This window comes from Crocodylus siamensis, chromosome 1 (genome assembly GCF_052110815.1).
Source record: "Crocodylus siamensis isolate JL-2025a chromosome 1, ASM5211081v1, whole genome shotgun sequence".
Taxonomy (NCBI): domain Eukaryota; kingdom Metazoa; phylum Chordata; order Crocodylia; family Crocodylidae; genus Crocodylus; species Crocodylus siamensis.
The window spans coordinates 263,796,297-263,814,802 of NC_143395.1; the positions used below are offsets into that span (position 1 = coordinate 263,796,297).

General features: G+C 38.0%; 1 protein-coding gene across 7 annotated transcripts in view; it reads left to right on the top strand.

Annotated features, from left to right (window-relative positions):
- The window catches only part of DMD (dystrophin), a 2,140,576-nt gene that overhangs the window by 1,086,055 nt on the left and 1,036,015 nt on the right, over positions 1 to 18,506 (top strand). For all 7 annotated transcript variants that reach the window (XM_090061814.1, XM_090061802.1, XM_090061811.1 and 4 more), the window contains one exon: positions 13,336 to 13,530. In XM_090061814.1, coding sequence (XP_089917940.1) covers positions 13,336 to 13,530 — 195 coding nt within the window. The remainder of the gene's footprint in view (positions 1 to 13,335; positions 13,531 to 18,506) is intronic.

An 18,506-nucleotide genomic window follows, 5' to 3' on the forward strand; every position in this document is an offset into this window, starting at 1 on the left:
CTCCTGGAAGACAATATGAACCATTAGAGTAGTGCGCTTTGCTGTGCTTTACTTATTCAGTGTTAGGTTATGGTATTACATATCAATGTTTAGGGACAGTCATTTGGACCCTGTCAAAGAGTAAAGACTCCAGATATAAGAAATCATCACTTTTACAGAATAAGACACAGAAAAGGTCTGTCGCTACAGTCAGCTTTTCACTTCCAAGACTGAATTTGTCTTTACCATGATATATCCAACTATGAGTTACTTTGTATATGTGCTTGTGTACGTGTGTGTGTGCATGCTTGTGTGTACGTGTGTGTGTGCATGCACACGTGCAGCATTACCCTTGATGCTTCTTAACCAGCTACAGGTCAAAATTATGTATATGCTGCATCATGTACTCTATGGTGCTGCCCCATAAACAAGAAAATAAGAAAGCTGATTCATAATAGTTCCATTAGTAAGGAAGGGAGAGATTCTGGTCCTGCTGAAGTCAGGTTGAATGCTTTACCGTTGAATTCAGTGAAGCTAGGAGTTCACCCCGGCAAAACAAAGATCAGTATTTATCAAATAAAAAAAGGTCATATCACACAAGCAAGCCATTATGTTTCCAAAATACTAGATCCTCATAGCAAATAAAGGAAAGTCAGAAAAAAATAACCATGTTATATATAACATGTAGTTATAATTTTGTGTGTGTGTGTGTGTACACAGGTTATACTGTAGTTTGTATGTGTGTGTGTCCATGTATATATACATATATATACAGATATACATATACACACACACAGCTATATAGATATCTATATCTATATATATATATATAGATGTATATAATGTCCATTAAGGTAAGTATGTAAGATGATTAAAAAAATTAATTTAATGCTCTCATTTCAGCTGACTCCATGTGGTGCTTACCTATGAAATATAAAATGAATGTCAATACTTCTAGCTTCTCAACCTTGCTTTGGACCAGCCTTATTCATGATTGATCACTTCAGCTCAGTGTATTGTTAGCTATGTATGTGCTGAAGTTTTTCCTTGCCATAAAATTTAGGACAAAAATTAAATTTGGGAAAAGAAAAAACCCCATAAATACAATAAAACAAACATGTTATCTTCAGTATCTGCAGTGAGACTTATCATTCAGGTCATTGAGTCTCTAAAGCATTTTGGATATGCTAAATATTCCTGTTTTTTCCAAGAAGAATAGAATATTGTGTGAGAGGAACTGTGATCAATCTAAGAATGCAGATTAGGGGAGTTTCTCACAGTAAAGTGGTATAGATCATGCATGAATTTCAAGAACTTTAGTCTGTAAGAAAATCCTCTGAAATTCAGCTAGCTTGTCCAGAGGCAGGTCTCTTCAATTCATCCATGAGTTCTAAGAATTACTTAATGTTAGGCACTTTTACTAATATTCTGTACAGCTAAATTCAAAACTGTCCATCGAGACAACTTAATTAAGCCATATACAGATAGAGTAACAGACTTTATCAGTTTTAAAATAGTTTTCACAGCTTGATAATATGAAACCCTCAATGCTAAACTGGATACGTTATTGCTTCAGAATTTCCCATGCTTATCACGTATCCTTGTGAGTAGGAGACAATTTTCTCTTTAGACCTTTGCTTCCATTTAACTTTTCAGAGATATACTAGTTGAAGTGGGTTGCAAGGGATGGTATACTCCTTATCCCTCTTTCCTACTTGTAAGTGGGAAAAGAGAAAAAGAAGTAAGAAGAAGTTGTACTGTGAAAAGCAAAGAAAAATAATAATTCTATACTAGGAATAAGAGTTGCAAAATCATGGGTCAAATTATGGAGTCTGGCTATTTCCTTCCTAAGGGAAGTAAGTATCAAGGCTGGCTGAAACAACTACCTAAGGATTTATTTGTTTACACTAACTAATGGAGCGAACATTTTTTTAAATGAAGATAATGCTGTCTCTTTTGCAAAATATGATATGTATAACCTTCTGACAGATGCTTCATTCCTACTTTCATAATTATACAATGAAACAATAATTACCCTTAATGAAGTAATGCTAACTAAATCCCTTAAGATTACAAGTGAGGCTGAATGGCCTCGACTTTTTATGATGGGTTGAATCTTAGTTTTAAAGAAAGCTTGTCACAAATTGGGCCAGATGCTGACTTGAGGTGGAACTTTTAAAGTGATACTAAGAGGTTCCTAAAGCTGCCCTTCCACGGCTTTTGAAGGTTCTCCCACCATCCTCTCTTACAGGGTAAGAAGCTGCTGGGTTTTTTTCTTTTTATCAGAAGTGACCTATCTCCCACATTTCATGCTATGAAAGCAAAGACTAACATGATACCCTGTTTTCCTTGTGCACATAACTCAGCCAAACCTGACGATAAACACTTCTTTTATTTTCTTTCCTTTCCTAATAAGTTCCCAAAACGTTTGCATGTAAATTGTTTTTCTACTTGCCCTTTGCTCTTTTTAGTGTAGTATTGCATACTACATTTAGAGTGTCTTTATAGTAATTTCTATAGTATCAAAAGTTAATAGATTGTAACATTATCTAATGAAACAAGCAGAGGAAAGCCCCGAGATAATCTGGTCCTCAGTGACAGTTACTCTGAATGGGGTGCCAGTCCCTCTGTGAAAGCTGAAGACACCTGCATCATCTTTAATTTTGAATGTGTGTATATGTGCACGTGAGTGCAAAAGCATGTATGCTTATGTATACATAGTGTACATGTGTGCATGTATATACATGTACAATTGGTTTCACTGTCAGAAGTACTGGAGGGAGAACAATTTAACTAACAAATGGTTTACGGGGTCATTCTGGGGAAGCTCAGCTGTGGAATAATTCCAATATTGATTTATAAGAAACAAATCCTGTCATTGTTCTATAGTCTGAAATTATATGAGTCTAGTATAACAATTAATGAAAGGATTACGTTAGGTAGTAACCATGAAAAGGAAATGAAGACAAAAATGGAATTTGGTAACACCTTTTATAATTTCAGCAATGAGGCAATAAGTCCTTAATGTCTTGTTCTTTAACATTGGTTGACTTTAAGTATTAATGATGTATTTTAGCAATATTTTAGATAGTTTTAATATTATATCAAAGAATTGCTAAACAGACAGGGTTTACTTCACTGAATTATTTGTTGAGAATTAGCACCATGAATAAGCACTATGAATAAAATAAACAATTTATAAAAAATGATAGGCCACATCCCAAAACATGTAGTTATGCTTAACATTAATGGATTTTTTTTATGATTCAGGGAAATCATTAGGTATGCTTTTACTACATTCCTGTTCAACAAAGCACTGAAGACAATCGGTCTTAACTTCATGCTTAAGTGCTGTTTTGGCGAGGGATACTTTATTCAGTCAGGCTTCATTGTCTCACTGCCACCCTGTACTTCTTCTCTGGATAACTAAAGTTCTAGAAATTTTGAAATTCCTTCTGTCACGTGGCAATTTCTTGTACTGGAAGATTAATTTCTTTGAATAAGATGGAGTCACTTGAAAATGTACCCAGCTTCATTCTTGAATGTTTTGAATTATCAGGATATAGGACTGTTGAGGACAAAAGTATTTCAATAAGCAGGCTTTTTAAGCACAACATTTCCTGTGAAATACATTCATGTGCGTGCACACGTATGCATGTTTTAATTATGTAAAGATGTCCGTACACTGAAAAAAAGTAACAAATCTATGGTAGACAAAATTATCTGATTAATGTGATATCTTTTATTAGAGCAGCTAAATAGTAGGAAAAAAATGTTCTTTGAAAGTTTTCAGGGACAAACACCCTTCTTCAGGCATAGGGACAGTCTTCTGGTGTTTTGTGTCCTTCTGGGTGGAATAGAAACCAATATGCAAACTGCAGATCTGTGAAAATGCAAATGCGTGGCAGTGAGGACCAAAAGCCGTAAGAGAGAATAAGTGTGAGACAGGTAGGTGGCAGGGGGAGTGGGGAATGGTGATTTGGTGACAGAATGTAGCTAGTGAAATGTAGAGACGTTACCTGGGTTATCGGATGGCAGGCAGGTTATATAATGTGCCATAAATCCAATGTCTACATTTAGCCCATTTTTAAAATTCTGTGGCAGTTTGTTCTAAGCAATTATGTTTATGGGTAGTGCAGCATATTAATTAAAAACATAAAGTGTTTTTGAAGTGCAACAGTACAATATTTCCATCCCTAGTTTAATTAGAAAGAATAGAAATACTCATCTAAACAATTTTGGCTATTACTATAATGACACAGGGATATTTGTTGAAAGCTGTCCTGGAATACAGGTTTGCCATTATGCTTTGGTCTCATCTTCTTACAGAAATCCAACATATGCATTTACATGTTTTTATATTAAAGAAGTTAGTACATTTATATTAGTTGTCACTGGATAGCTGTATAGTGTATACAGTGAATATCGGGAAACTGAGGGGAAGTGATATAGGTGTGTGACCAGTCAATTAACATCTGTCAACATTTTTACCATGCAGTATAACTATGGTTTTTTTGCCTTCAGTATGACATTAAATAAGGGGAAGGATTAGCTGGAATCTGTTCCAGCCTGTTATCTCACTAAGATAAGAATGTGCTTTATTTGTATGCCAAATGAGTGGATTAAATTACATCAAAATGGATTTGGTGGCATTTATGTCATATGTTCTTATCTACAATTCATTGTAATATACTTACAGATGATTTAGCAATAAAATGAAGTTAAGTTTACAGACCTTGCTGTTCTGAATTTAACATCTAATTTTGAGTTAGCTTCAGGGGCTGAGCATTTGGCAATCAAGAACTGGTCAATCAAGATATAACAAGTCAGTTTATTTGGCTAAGCCACAATCACAGGATTACTTTCCTGAAAAGAGAAAATGCCTTACCTATACATTGCTTGGATGATAAGTTTTGAGGTGTAGTCCTGTATGTTTTTGAAATTCATAATTAACAGTTCACCAAAAATGTATGTAAAAGGAATACTATAGTGACACACAAAACCAGTTTTCACCATTATAAAGTCAGCTTTGAAAACAGTTACCAATTTTTTTTCTAAGCTTGCTAAATTATTTTCTCACTTAAATATTAAGAGGATTAAAAAAATCATCTTGAGCAGGATAAATTAATTTATCAGTTTATTTAAAACTAGGCATATAGTTGCCACTTTTGAGCATAGGACACAAGTAGATGCTAATCCTGTAAAACAGGAGTATTGACATCATTATTAAAGATCAGTCAAAGACCCGTATTTAGAATTTATACAACCTCTGGTAGCATTATTTATGACTCAAGCCAGTCTTGCTAGATTTTATTTGTATAGATGCTAAACTAATCTTTAAACAAAGAAAATTAAGTTAAGCCTTAACAGCTATGGAAATCACAATGCATAACAACTTCCCATTTGGTACAATGTTGAAAGTAAATCATTATAGGTATTTTCTACATCGTTCTTTATGGACAAGGAAGAGAAAATATTTAATTTGGGGGAACTGAAAATAAGATTTGATTTTTGAGTGGAATAAGTGTATTCATTCACATTCATTGCTTCAAGGCAAGCTATCCACAGGTTACCTATCAAATCAACACATAGAGCTCATTAGAATATGGCATGACTATCAGAATTTGTTGGGAGGTGGCCTAGAACTTGAGCAAAAATGGATATGGAATAGACCCTCACCCGTGGAGAAGGGAACTTTGCATTTTAATCAGGCTGTGAAGGTCACAGACAAGACATCATGAGGAGTCTCACATTATACCATACCAGCCTGTACGTTGTTTCAGTGGTGGTGGTTAAAATCCAGGCATGCATTTTTCTTATAATAATATCACAATGTTTGCTTTAAAGTGCTATAAATGGAATGCACAATTTCACTGTAGGTTTCTTCTTCTCCCTCACATAGGAGAGCATGAAGACAATGAGTCTATTGACGTTGTCAGACATAAAAGTAGATTTAATTAGCTCATGAATGTGGCATGCATTAATTTGTTGTGCTGTAAGGTATGGTAGGAAGAGCTCTGAGAAGGCATCCTATGGTTTAAACATGATGACATTGCTTTCCCAAGGTGAAATTCATTCAGGTTTTAAAAGCTCTGAGTTGCACTTAAGAAATATATTGGTCTCATGCTGCAGAGGCATCTGGGTAATTGTTATTCTGTGTGAAATCATTAATGTTTTAGCATTTTTGGATGTCTCAAAAGCATATATTTTTAGTTTTGAGGAATCAGTCTGTAGTATGAGATATAATCTAATAAAAAAGTGACTTCTCAATGTCTTGATCCTATAAAATTCACACATTTAACTGCCAGCAGAGGAACAGCCCCATTTATTTCAGCATATGTATCTTGCAGCATTCAAAATACATGCACCTTTTCACAGGGATGGAGGGAGGAGGGTACCTCATTCCTTATATAAAGCACTGGTGTAATTTGTATAAAATTCATAAAACAGATTTTTCTCAGAGATGCAGCAGGCATTGTTTTCATGTAGTTGTCTGTATTGTTCAGAAGGGTCAAAACCAGGCATGGGTAGAAAACTGATATTAATCAGTTCCATTTTGCAGGCAAGGTGTGTTTCTTCCATAGGTTATTTCACTGTTTTTCGTAGATTCATATACTAGCTTACCGTCAAATGCTATGGACTTCATTTGAAGTACGGTGAATCCTTGAGCATTTCTATTTGGCATCATGCAGATGTACAGCCCCCACCACTTGTTATGCCCCCAGCAGCTTTCCTCTGCCCCAGAGCATTTCAGAGTAGCTGCAAAGGCATGCAACAGCATTGTATTACAAGTCTGCATGCTTCTCAGCTTCCAGTCTCCAGAGGTTCCTAGGGCAGAGGGGGATGCTCATTGGCTATCCGTCCTGTTCCCCATCCACCACATGCACAGCAGAACACTATTGGATGTGGTGGTGCATGAAGAGGTTTCAGGAAGCATTTCAGTGATGTTCCTTTTCTGGGTGTCATTTTTTAAGCATTTCTCTGGCTATGCGTGTCTCTACGCTCACTTTTTGGAACAGTTCAAAGGCACTTAGACTAGGTACAGACATTACACATTTTTTGGTTTAGGTGGTCAGAAACTGGTCTAAACCTGTAACAGAACAAAAGTTCAGTTCATATACACTGGTTTAAAAATGGTAGAACCTGGTATAAGATAGACCTGGATAGATATAGTATCAGATTTAACCAGTTTAAGTTGGACCAAAGTCTATCAAACTTCAGTCCCAGATCCCCTCCTGACTAAAGTTGGGTTGCAGTCCCCCGACATCCTAGGAACCCTTGCCATTTCCTTGCTAACTCCCCCTTTCAAGGTGGGCAGGATAGCCTTGGCCTGTGCCCCTCTGCTCTGCCTGAGTCCTGGGTCATCCCCACCCCTGGGCTGTCATAGAACTGAGGCAGCAAAACCTCTACTTCCTAGCCTTGCATCCTGCCTGCACCTGTGATCTGGGCCAGGAGGGATGGAGTAGAGGCCCCTGCCCTCTTACAGCCAGCATAGCTGGGGGTACCACATGGTAGGGGCTTTCCCCCTTTGCCACTGCCTGGCTCACCTGGCCAGTGCAGTTTCTCTCCACAGTCCCACCCCCTGTCAGCTCTCAGTGGTGGGGGGAATGGAAGGGAAAAGTGGAGACTCCCTACTTCTTCCTAGTCAGCATAGCTGGGGGAGATCATGTGGTAGGGTGCTCTGCCCCCTCTCTGCCCCTACACCTGACTGTCTGACAACTGCAGGCAGGAGCCATGCTCAGAGCCACACAGCTGTCCGCCATGCCATGAATCAGGGGCAGGGAGTGGAGCAGAGCCCACCCCACCCCAGCACAGGGTCCCCACAGATTGCTGCCTTGGGTCTGGGGAGGAAGCGGGTTGGGTCCATGTAGTAGAGGCTCTGTTCCTCCCTGTCATTGATGCCAGATGTGGCAGACAGCCATGGCTCCTACCTACAGCTATCATGAGCAGTGGGGTGTAGGGGAATGGACCCCCCCACTGCACAGCCCCAGCCCCAAGCCAGCACTCGGGGGTGGGTATAGTAGAGGGCTCCATTCCCCTATCCCCTTCATGACTGCCTGACAGCTGCAGACAGGAGCTGCAGCTTTCCATAGTCCTGGAAACTAGGGAAAGGGGGAAGTGGAGCCCTCACTTCATGGACCTGACCTGGCCCAGCTTCACCCCTGCAGACCTGAGCAAGCAAAACAGGGGGTTCTGCACAGGAGCGTGCTCTGTCCTCCTCCCCTCCTCCCCAATTCCCAGCACAGGGGACAGTCATGCAGCTGTGAGCCAGAGCTCCTGCTTGCAGCTGTCAGGTGGTCAAATGGGAGGGGTAAGAGAATGGGGCTCCCCACTATGTGGCTCCCCTTAGCTGTTTTGGCTGGGGGGGCCCCAGTTTCACCCACTTTCCCTCACCACCGCTGGCACTTAGCACTTGGGGAGGGGCGGGGAGGCTGGGAAGAGATTCCTTGCTGGTTCCCCTGGGAGCAGGGGGTTGAAAGCATGTGCTGGCAGCCAATCAGGAATAGGCCCCACCTCACATCCCACCACCTTCTGGCCTCAACCAATGCAGGCATCTGCCTGTGTTCCCCCAAAGGGAAAAAGTATGTTCCCTTCTCTCCTGATCCAATTTACACACATCAGAGAAACCTTCATAGATTGGATCGATTTTGCCTCGGGCTTTTTGAACTCCTGCACTTAGTCTTCGCGTGTTTCAAACATGTCTGTCCATGCCGAAAGAGCAGTGGCTCTTCTGACAAACATTTTTATTGGATTTACATTAGTGTAACTGTACTTCAGTGGAGTTAATCCAGATTTATCCTAATCAGGGATGGGATTTCAGCCCTAAAATCTGAATGCAGAAGGATTTACAAGTATCTTCAAAACTTGAGGCATTGTGTAAATGTTTAATCTTGTAGTAGGGGTTTAAAATCTATCTACACTTGACAGAGGTAGCTTTTTACCATCAAATCTTCACCCACATACTTGTTGCTGACTGAAGTCATCCTATCTCATGATGACACATTCCACATCCTGAGCATTAAGTATTTACACAAAATACATTATTTGGATTAATTTACAGGGAATCTATAGTAGCAGTGATGAGGGTGTTGGGTTGGCTTAACCAAAGGTGGGCTGATATTACTCATGGCTATCATAGCAAGAGGTACATAACAAAAGAAGATTTGCTGACTGTACATAACTATGATACATCCCCTAGGAAAAATATCTCTCTGATGCCATGTCAATACCACATTATAGTTCCATTTGTTCTTTTAGTTCCTACAGGCTATCTTGATGTTATGCACTAGTTAGTGACTGTTGAGTAGTTTGGGAATGGCTTCTGCAAAACACCAACAAAGTTATCTGGAGCTTTCAAGCGTCTCACTTGTGCCTTTCTAAAAGTTTCTTAACCCTTTTTCTGACCATCTAAGCACTAGTTACCTTTGTCCAACTGAGTTACCGCTTTTCTTTTTCCAATCCTCAACACTTAGGTGCCATTAAAGGATTACTTTGTCATTATTTTGTTTAGCAGCAGATCATTTATAGAAAGGAAGCTAGGACTAGCTTTTGCTATCCCAACTTTTTCCTTAGGTACTAGCTTAGGTGGCACTTGGTGCTGTGTCAGGGTCTCTCCCTGCTGACAGTTTTGTTGTTTTATGTCGTCACTGTAGTTCCCAGGGTGCATTGTGTGCCCCACTGAAGAAATAAAAGAAAATGGGCTGCTATTAGTTCTGGATCCTGTGGTGAGGATACACTAAAAATAAGAAAAGAGCTGTTGTATGGAGACTTGTTGCAAGTGAGCAATTCCCATGGAAATGTTTTTGGGTTTTGATTTTTGTCCAAAACCAAATCTTCAGCAAGTGTAAAAATAGATATGTCACAAAGACTTATCCAGCTTTTTTAAACCAGACCAGTTTGTGTGACAGTCATTTATACTTCAACCCATTTGTTAATTTTTTTCTGTTAAGACAGTACAGGAAGATTTGCAGTGCTCTCCATTCCCAAGGCAAATATTTATAGTTGAGATAATTATTTTCTACATGCAGTATAGCTCTAATGTTATTATCTCATACACCAATTTCTGTGGTGTATTTTTATTTCTAATGGCCAAAACTGAATCATTTCAAGAAGTGTTTTGGTTTGCTATGCTCACTAGCATTTTATGGATGCCCTTGTATAGTAATTGATAGGAATCAACAAACAAATAGGTACTCATTTGTTATTGATAGAAATGTGCCTGTGGAAAGATTCCTTTTCTTCATTTAAAATATATGTAATGAATCAAATAGATATAAAACATAAATCAGTATGGGTATAGCATTATCTTATGAATACAAAATTTCAATAAATGTATGAAATGAGAAAGAGTGAGTGAAATATTAATCACTGACTAGGGGAATGTTGGTTGATTGATTTTTCAAAAGATTAGAAAGGATTTGTACATATCAACATAAAGAGGGATGTAATTATAGAAGACAGAGTAAATTAAATACAAATGAAAAACATTTACTTTTAATAAGAGTGTGTGTGTTCTGAATAAACAAGGAAATATGAAGAATCTATGCCACCAGTTTTCCATATTTATTGATTTAACAGCCAGTGGATATTTGAAGTTTAGTATTTTTAAAAAGTTGCTGTCTGCTATATTGTGCCAGGTTGACAGGTTGGTAAAAGGTTTATATTTACACACAGTGTTTTAAGAAATTAATAACGTTTCATATCCAGGTTCTTATAAATTTAAATTCTTGTTAATTTCTGATGTGTCTTGGTGCTCATAAAGCATTTTGGCACTAGCCAATTATACCCTTTGCTCCCAAAAGCCAAATTCTTCTTGGGGCAAAAATTAAATATTCAGTGTGGTCCTAGCACCTCTTTCAAACTCACAAAGAGAATTACAATTCAGTTTGCAATTTCACCAGTGCTGTATGCAAATTTAATGTATTTGCATATTATTCTCCTTTAAAATGTCACTTGAAGCAAATAAATGATATTTGTTATACTTAGAGTAGATTTAAAACAATGCTGTCAAACACGATGACAGAACTTGGGAAATTTCTGCTTGAAGGTATCTTTCTTTTTTTAAAACAACCTTATCATTTACTAGTAAATAATGATATTAACATCAAAATTCACTGGCAGGTTGCTCCCACTAAAGCTCCTGCTAGAGCTTTGGCTCATGGAGTTATACCAGTTAGCCACCTCCAATTTTAAAAATCCCTTAAATTAGTATAAATATACTTTTGCTGTCCATAAAAATCTCATTGTTTTAAAAGTCTTAAGGCATTCAAGAGTTAGGAATCAACTTTTAGGAAGAACATTTGATGTTACATTTGATGTTGAGTAATGTTAATAGAGTCATAATGCTTTGAAAAGGTTATTCAGTGGTTTTAAAGCTAGATGTAATGCCTGAGAAGTTGGATATATGAGTACATAAAATGTGAAACTGTTGGCTATGCAGTATAACATGTTTCCACAAATAAACTCATGGATATTATCTCCACGTGTGGTGTGCACATGTTTTATACCTGTGTCTTTTGGAATTTGTGCTGCCACAGTGTAGAAAAAAGTAATAGAGTGAAGTGACTCTGCGTATTGGTAATGGAATCTGGGGTTTTCTATTCCTGTTCAAATCCCGTGACCAGAGGTTCTTATTATTTGACGGTTGTTCAGTAGTTTTTGTAAAACGATGACGTGGTCTCTGTCTATATTCAGAATCGCTGGAACAAAAAACACATCTGGTACCTCGATAGTTATGTTTAGCAAAGAGTGAAGACTGCACCTAGCCCTTCCAATATAAGGAAGAGTCAGTTGAGCAAGGCAGTATGATCACTTACACTAGTACATACTACTGTGATAATGTATTCTGCAGGTAAATAACAACACTTGGTCTCTTCAAGACCATTAATCCAGTACCTTCTACATATAGTAGACACTAGATCCAACACCCTTTCAGTCAATGCAAAGAGCAAGGCAATTAGGTTGTCTACATATCACAGTACTGAAGCAGCTCTGAATGAACTAGCTTGAGTTTTTTAGGTTAGTAAGATTTTACATGGACTAATCTATCCTGTTTTTCAGCAGAGCTAATTAAAAAATGATTTTCAAAGAATGTTTCTTAACAACTATTTGGAAAGGCTGTGCAAGGTTGCTATGGGTGTCTTATGCTGCTGCATTTCTTATTAGAATTTAGGCTGTTTTCAGTAAGAGTTCTATTTTGAGAAGATATACTGATGCCTATCACAATGGGATGCTGGTTTCCTGACAAGAACACTAAGGCACTGCAATAAACACAAAGAAATAATAAACTAAGCTTATCAGGACATCAAGATAGTGAATGCTTCTTACCTTAAATCTTTCTAGGTAAGGTGGCCAGATATTTTTGGTGGTCAGGAGATCAGAATTTTAAACTTACTTAATAGAAGTGCCTCGGTAGGCATACAGGGCTTTGTCTTAAGCCCTTGGTCTGTCTCACCATACTCTTCTTAGTTTGTTGGATGGTCATTGTACATATCTGATCACACACCATGTGTGGCTTTCATTACTGTGAGCTTAGATACCTATGTATTTCCACAAGCTATACACGAGCTTAATATTTTTAAGAAAACAATATTTGTCTGTCAGCCTCTTCACTACAGTTGACACAGGCACATTTTTTAAACAAACAGAGTTTTAGGTAATATCCATTCAGTTGAACACAACACTTGTGTGACCAGAAAAAAAGTATTGCTGGGATTTTTTTTAGGAGTATGAAAAGAAACTTCAAATAGCTGCTTGTTTCCCATTTTAGAATGTACTTTTAGTACAATATTTCATGTACTGAGCTGATCTTACAGCTCTTTGCTTTAAAAAAATATACTTTAAAATATTTTAATAAGCAAAACTATTTTTTTCATAACAATTTTATTGGAAAGCTTGAAGCATGCATGAACAGAACTCTTACACGATGAACATGCAATTAAAAATATAGAGAAATGAAGATGCAAACTGTTGTGCTAATAGTATGTGAATTGTTAAGCAGCACTTAATTACCTGTTTTCATTTATTAGAGCACAAGACAGGAAAGGTCTTGTGTAAGGAGCCAACTTTTGTATGGGCTAACTTTAGCAATTGCGAGTTCAAAAAGAGAAGGTGGAACACACTGATCTTTTCCCACAAACTGAAATAATATTATGCTTTTGTTACAGAAGGATGTTACTTTAATGACACTAATATATGTTTGGAATCTTTTTCTTTTTAACCCATTCTCTTTTAGATGTTGTGCAGGCGGATTTTTTTTAATTGCTTCTAGGTTGTGAACTGGAAATTGCATTAAATGATAACTTTGTTTCAATGTTAAGAAACTAAAGGAAGCATTCTGTTGTATATCTATACCAGCAAACTGTTTATGAAGAGACAACTGTTGTGATGACTGAAGGTATGGCTATGGAAACAACTTACATGCCTTCTGCATACCTGGCAGAGATCCTTCGACTTCTGAAAGCCTTGTCTGAAGTTGAAGACCACCTTAACTCACCTGCTCTGAAGGTTAAGGACTATGAGGATCTCTATAAACAAGAAGAGTGTCTCAAGGTAAGATGCAAGTCTCTTAATAGTTGCAATATGTTGTCTGTTATTTCGTTTAATTTTGAGCCATTATAAAATATGGGGACGAAGTAGCAGTCCTGTGTTTGCACCTGAGTTTTGAAGACAAGTGCTGAGATAAAGTGTGAGGAGTGGGTCATGGTGCTACTGTTAAATTATATGCTGTTTCTTGGTAGATAAATTACATTGCCTTTTGATTTTTGTAGTTCTAAATAACTAACAGGTTGTTCAGGGTGCTCAGTTATCCACGCCCAATCCAGGTGCACCGAGCCTCTCTCTTTGCTTATATATGTATGCATATAATACACATGATTACAAAAACATTCATTGGGTACATAATTACAGTCATTAGATGGCTAATATTGCCAACCAAATACTAAATTCTGGGTAATAAAAATACTTTGCAGGATTAATTATGAAACCTAGAAAGTTGATTGACCTGAATCTTCAGCACTTAACCAGCATGAATTATTTGAGACAGAGTTATTGTAGTGTAGAATTGGTCAAGGAGGAGAATCGTGACCAGTACTGCAAATATAACTGGATACACAGACTGTCAGTTGTTTGCAAAATCATGTTTGTATAAGAAAAAAAGCATTTTATCATTGTAAACATAATATCTATGGCTATAGCACTTTCAGATTGTAACGGAATAAGCAGAAAAGTGCAAAAAAGACTGCACTTTCATTCTTACACTGAACATTTCCTGTATCATTTCTTTAGCCCATAAATGATTAGTTATGTGTACCTTCTATGTGGGTGTGGAAAAATAGATAATTATGTATTTGTTAACTCTAGGAAATTAAGGTATTATGAGCTTATTAGCAAAGATAGTATCTCCAGTAAACCGTGTAATGGAATATGAATAAAGAAGTGCAGGAAAAGTAGCATGCAGACGATTATTTCTTATTCAGTAGACGTACATTCCAGTAGTCTTGAACCAGCAGTAGGCCATTCTTATACCACTTAGTTTAGTTCCAATAGATACTGGGTATTGAATGCCTCCAGTTAATTTATAAAGGAGACAACATGCCAATTGTTATTACCATTCTTCCTTTTCAGTAATTGCTTTTGATAGATTGGCTTGCATGAACGAAAGTCATAAAACATGTAAATCACTTCTAATGAGCTACCACTTGGTCCTCGTTTATATACTTCCTGTGTTCATGACTAGATTGGTCAGATAAGCAGTGACCCAGCAAACAGTTTACTGGCATTTGAGTGACTCCCTGGTAGTAGTGCTCCTTAATGCCTTACATTCATGCTGTCTTAGTCTGATTTACATCCATAACTAATCACTTGTTCACCTACATACACTTGATATTATTATAGGCGACACCAACTTTAATGATATTGATTACTGTAGTTACAAGTAAGTATTGCCATAGGTTTAATTTAACTGAACTATTAAATTGTCATGAGATGTGCTTGTGGGCATAGTTCCATCTTCCCTCTAAATAAATCTCTCCCAACAGGCAAATGGATTTTGCACATTCATGGGTGTTTTGGAAGGGGTATAGTTTTGATCTGAGACTCTTTAATGAATATTTATTTCCTAGTAAAAGCATTCATCATTGTCATTATCCTGCAGTAAAAATAGAAAAGTAGTGCATACATTGTACAGCTGCTAGTTGGGAAAGGTTTGAAATTAAATTGTGGTTGATTTTTATTCCTGGTTTATTTGCATGCATCAGATTACAGGACTGTAGTGGACTGTGTTTCAAACTGATTTTTTAAATTTATTACATTCAAGCAATTAGCAACCATCATAATTAATACATATTTAAAGAAAAATAAACTTATTTTCAAGCACCTTTCAAATGAAACCATTTGAACCATGTCCTCAATTTATGGTCATTATACAATAGGCCTAAATCAAGATTTATAATATGTAACCCCCACCCCCCTCCACCCCACCCCCAGGACAGTAAAGAATTTATTTTTAATAGTTGACGTAAATGATAAATCATTTTCTGTTAAGTCAAACTCTGTCTGTTTATAGCAGAAAGAATTGAAAATGACAAAACTTTCTTGGATTTCTGAAATGCAGGATAATTGTGGTCCTAATCTATGTCATATCTTCAATTATAAAGGCTTAATGAGTATATTTGATAGTTTTGCTGATAATGATACTCAGAAGTAATATTTTCTTCAGTCCAAGTTCTATTACATGTGTGATGGGGCAGGCTTTCACTCATGGTGCTAGTACTGGCCTGCCTCCTGTCTACAGGTTAACCACCCACCCCATTCTCGTGCCATGCCTTAATGTAATAGTAATAAGATGTTACTCAGGTGGGAGGCTGCCCATTTTGAACCCCAGTGTTTAGGGGGATATCTGCAGCTCTGTTCCACCCCTACACCGTGGCCCAAGCCTTGCAGATGACATCCCAGGAAGCTAAACTCAGCTGTTCCCTTCACACATTAGCTGTGGCCCCCTCTCTGGGACCTTTGGCTCCCCCTCAGGCCCTGGTCCCATCTCAGCCAGTTGGGACCCTGAGCTTCTTTGCTCTGGGGGCATCCCTTGTGTTGGGCCCATGGCCCTTTTGACCCCTCTCTGGGTCCTGGTCTCAGCATGGACCAGTTGGGTCCCTCGGGTCGGGTCTAAGCTGCATCCCTGGCTTTCAGGGTTTTGGGTCCCCATTCCCAGCTCAGGTGCTTCACAAAGAGTCCCTGTCCCTTTGGGATCATTCACCCCACCAGGCTCAGGTGCTTCCAGAAGCTCACTTGGCCTTCCTTGCTACAGTCTGCTTACTATCAGTGCCCTGCCACAACATGGGAGGATTTAAAGAAGAAAGCAAGACACTCGGATTTAATCTCATGAATGGAACAGTCTCCACTTTTCCATTATATCCTTTGGAGTACAAGATTTTTCAGCTGTAGAAACTATGTATGCTGGATTTTGTACATTTATCAATGGTTAACAGTAATTAAAATATTAACATTTTCTTTCATGGCAGAACAACTATAGATTGCATTAGAAATCACAGTCTACACACAGAAGGATTAAAGGATTAGGTGAAAATTAAGATTACCGAGAGACTTTCATATCTGGAAAAAAAAAAGAAATAATGCACACAGTTGTGGTTTTCCTGGTTCTCACTATAATTAATGAATAAATATATTTCCATAGGGGCTTAGTCCCTCACAGATTCTTGTATTTTAATAACAACACTGTGTTTATGATCTCTCAGCCATCATTCCATAGATTGCAATGCTAGAAAATTACCCATTATGATTTCACTGTAAAACCAAATAGAAAGAGAGAGTAGACTGTTTTAGGGAGAAAGCACAAGGAAATTTTTAACAAATTATCAACAGTACATTTATTGTAATTTGGTTACACATAGTGAAAGAGGAGCATAGATTATTTATATGATAGTCATATTAAATTAAGTCATATATGGGGCTAAATAGATATTATACATATCTGTATCTTAAATTATTAAACAGATATTTAATTATAAGCAAAAGTGAGATAATGTTTTCCATGTTGAAGGGTTTATTCTTTTTTTTAAATCTAAGCAATATGTCCACTGTATTTTGTGTCCATATCTATGAAGAAGTTGTCATTTAAACAGGATTTTTTCATAATACTCAATAATATTTTAATTCAAGAATATTTTAACTTTGAAATAAAAAAGTTCCTTTTTGGGCGTATACTCAGTGCAATTAATTCTATAAACCAAGTTTCCATGCCTTGCATGGCTTCCTTCACTCTCTTTGGTTCTTTCACACTGTTAAGAAGATTATATGATATTTTTCTTCTGAAGTGGTGTCAATGGAATCATTGTGGTTCTTTGACAGAGAATTTTCTCATATGTATCAATGTTTGCAGAATCAGGGTCCTATAATTATCTAAAGGATTATTGCTTGGCAGAGTATTCCTCAAGCTGCATATCTTGAGCCACAAGTGGCTCTTCAACTTATCCGCGATATACTTTTGAGAAAATGTTACCAAAGTTTTTCTTTTTCTTTTTTTCCCTTTACATTCATTGGTATGTCTTTCCTGCAAATATTAAGGCCGTGTGTAGACAAAATGAGGGGCATGTGTGCATGACCCTTTAAAGTGGGTTAAATGGTTTTGCAGTGCTCTAATGGTGCTGGTGTTTGCACACATTGGCAGCGTATTGCACAGTAATTCCAGGTAGCAAATTGTGTGGCGTAATGCGCCTTAAATGACTTGGGGTGCAGCAAACTAAAACTGCTCTAAGAAGTTTTAGTTTGCTGTGCTACAGCTGCAGAGTGAAGTACCAGGCTCTGTGCAGCTCAGGGTCTCTGCAGGAAGCTCTGCAGGCAGCCTGGCAGCAGCCCGAGAATGCAGACTTCACCCGAGAAAAGCAGCAAGACTGATCTTTTTTTTTTCTTTCCCCTGGAGCCTGCCTGCCTGCCTGAACTGCACAGGGCCCCAGTGCTTCCCTCTGCGGCTGCAGTGCCCCCCAGGAGTGCCTGAGCTGGGTGCCACTGGTGGGAGGGTGGGGGGATTGTTGCTGCCACAGGGGGAAGCACCAGCCCCACCCCTGCAGCTCAGGGACTGCTCTGCCCGCTGGCAGCTCCACCTCCCCTCCCCTCCCCACCACCAGAGAGGCAGGTAAGTTTGAGTGTGTGTATGAAACGGGGGTTTAAAGGGCCCTAAACTGAAGTGGTGTTTTTAAAAATTCACCACTTCAGTTTAGGGCCCCCCATTTTGTCTATATACGACCTAATTGTGTAGCACCTCCACTATTTATATCAGTGTTTTTAAGGTCAGGATTTTTTCTGTGGTTGCTTTTTTGTGGGATCGGTCAGTTTGTTGGTTCCATGTTTGTAGTACTTCATTTGGAGTGTATATGTGGTACTGTATATCATTTTGATTAATAGTCCTCTCCTCTGGCACCTAAGCCTTTAGGACAGAGTGTCACTGGCCTAATATAACATTTTAATTTGGTTTGTCTTTCTTCTCGTTATTACTTTTCTTTAACTCTGTC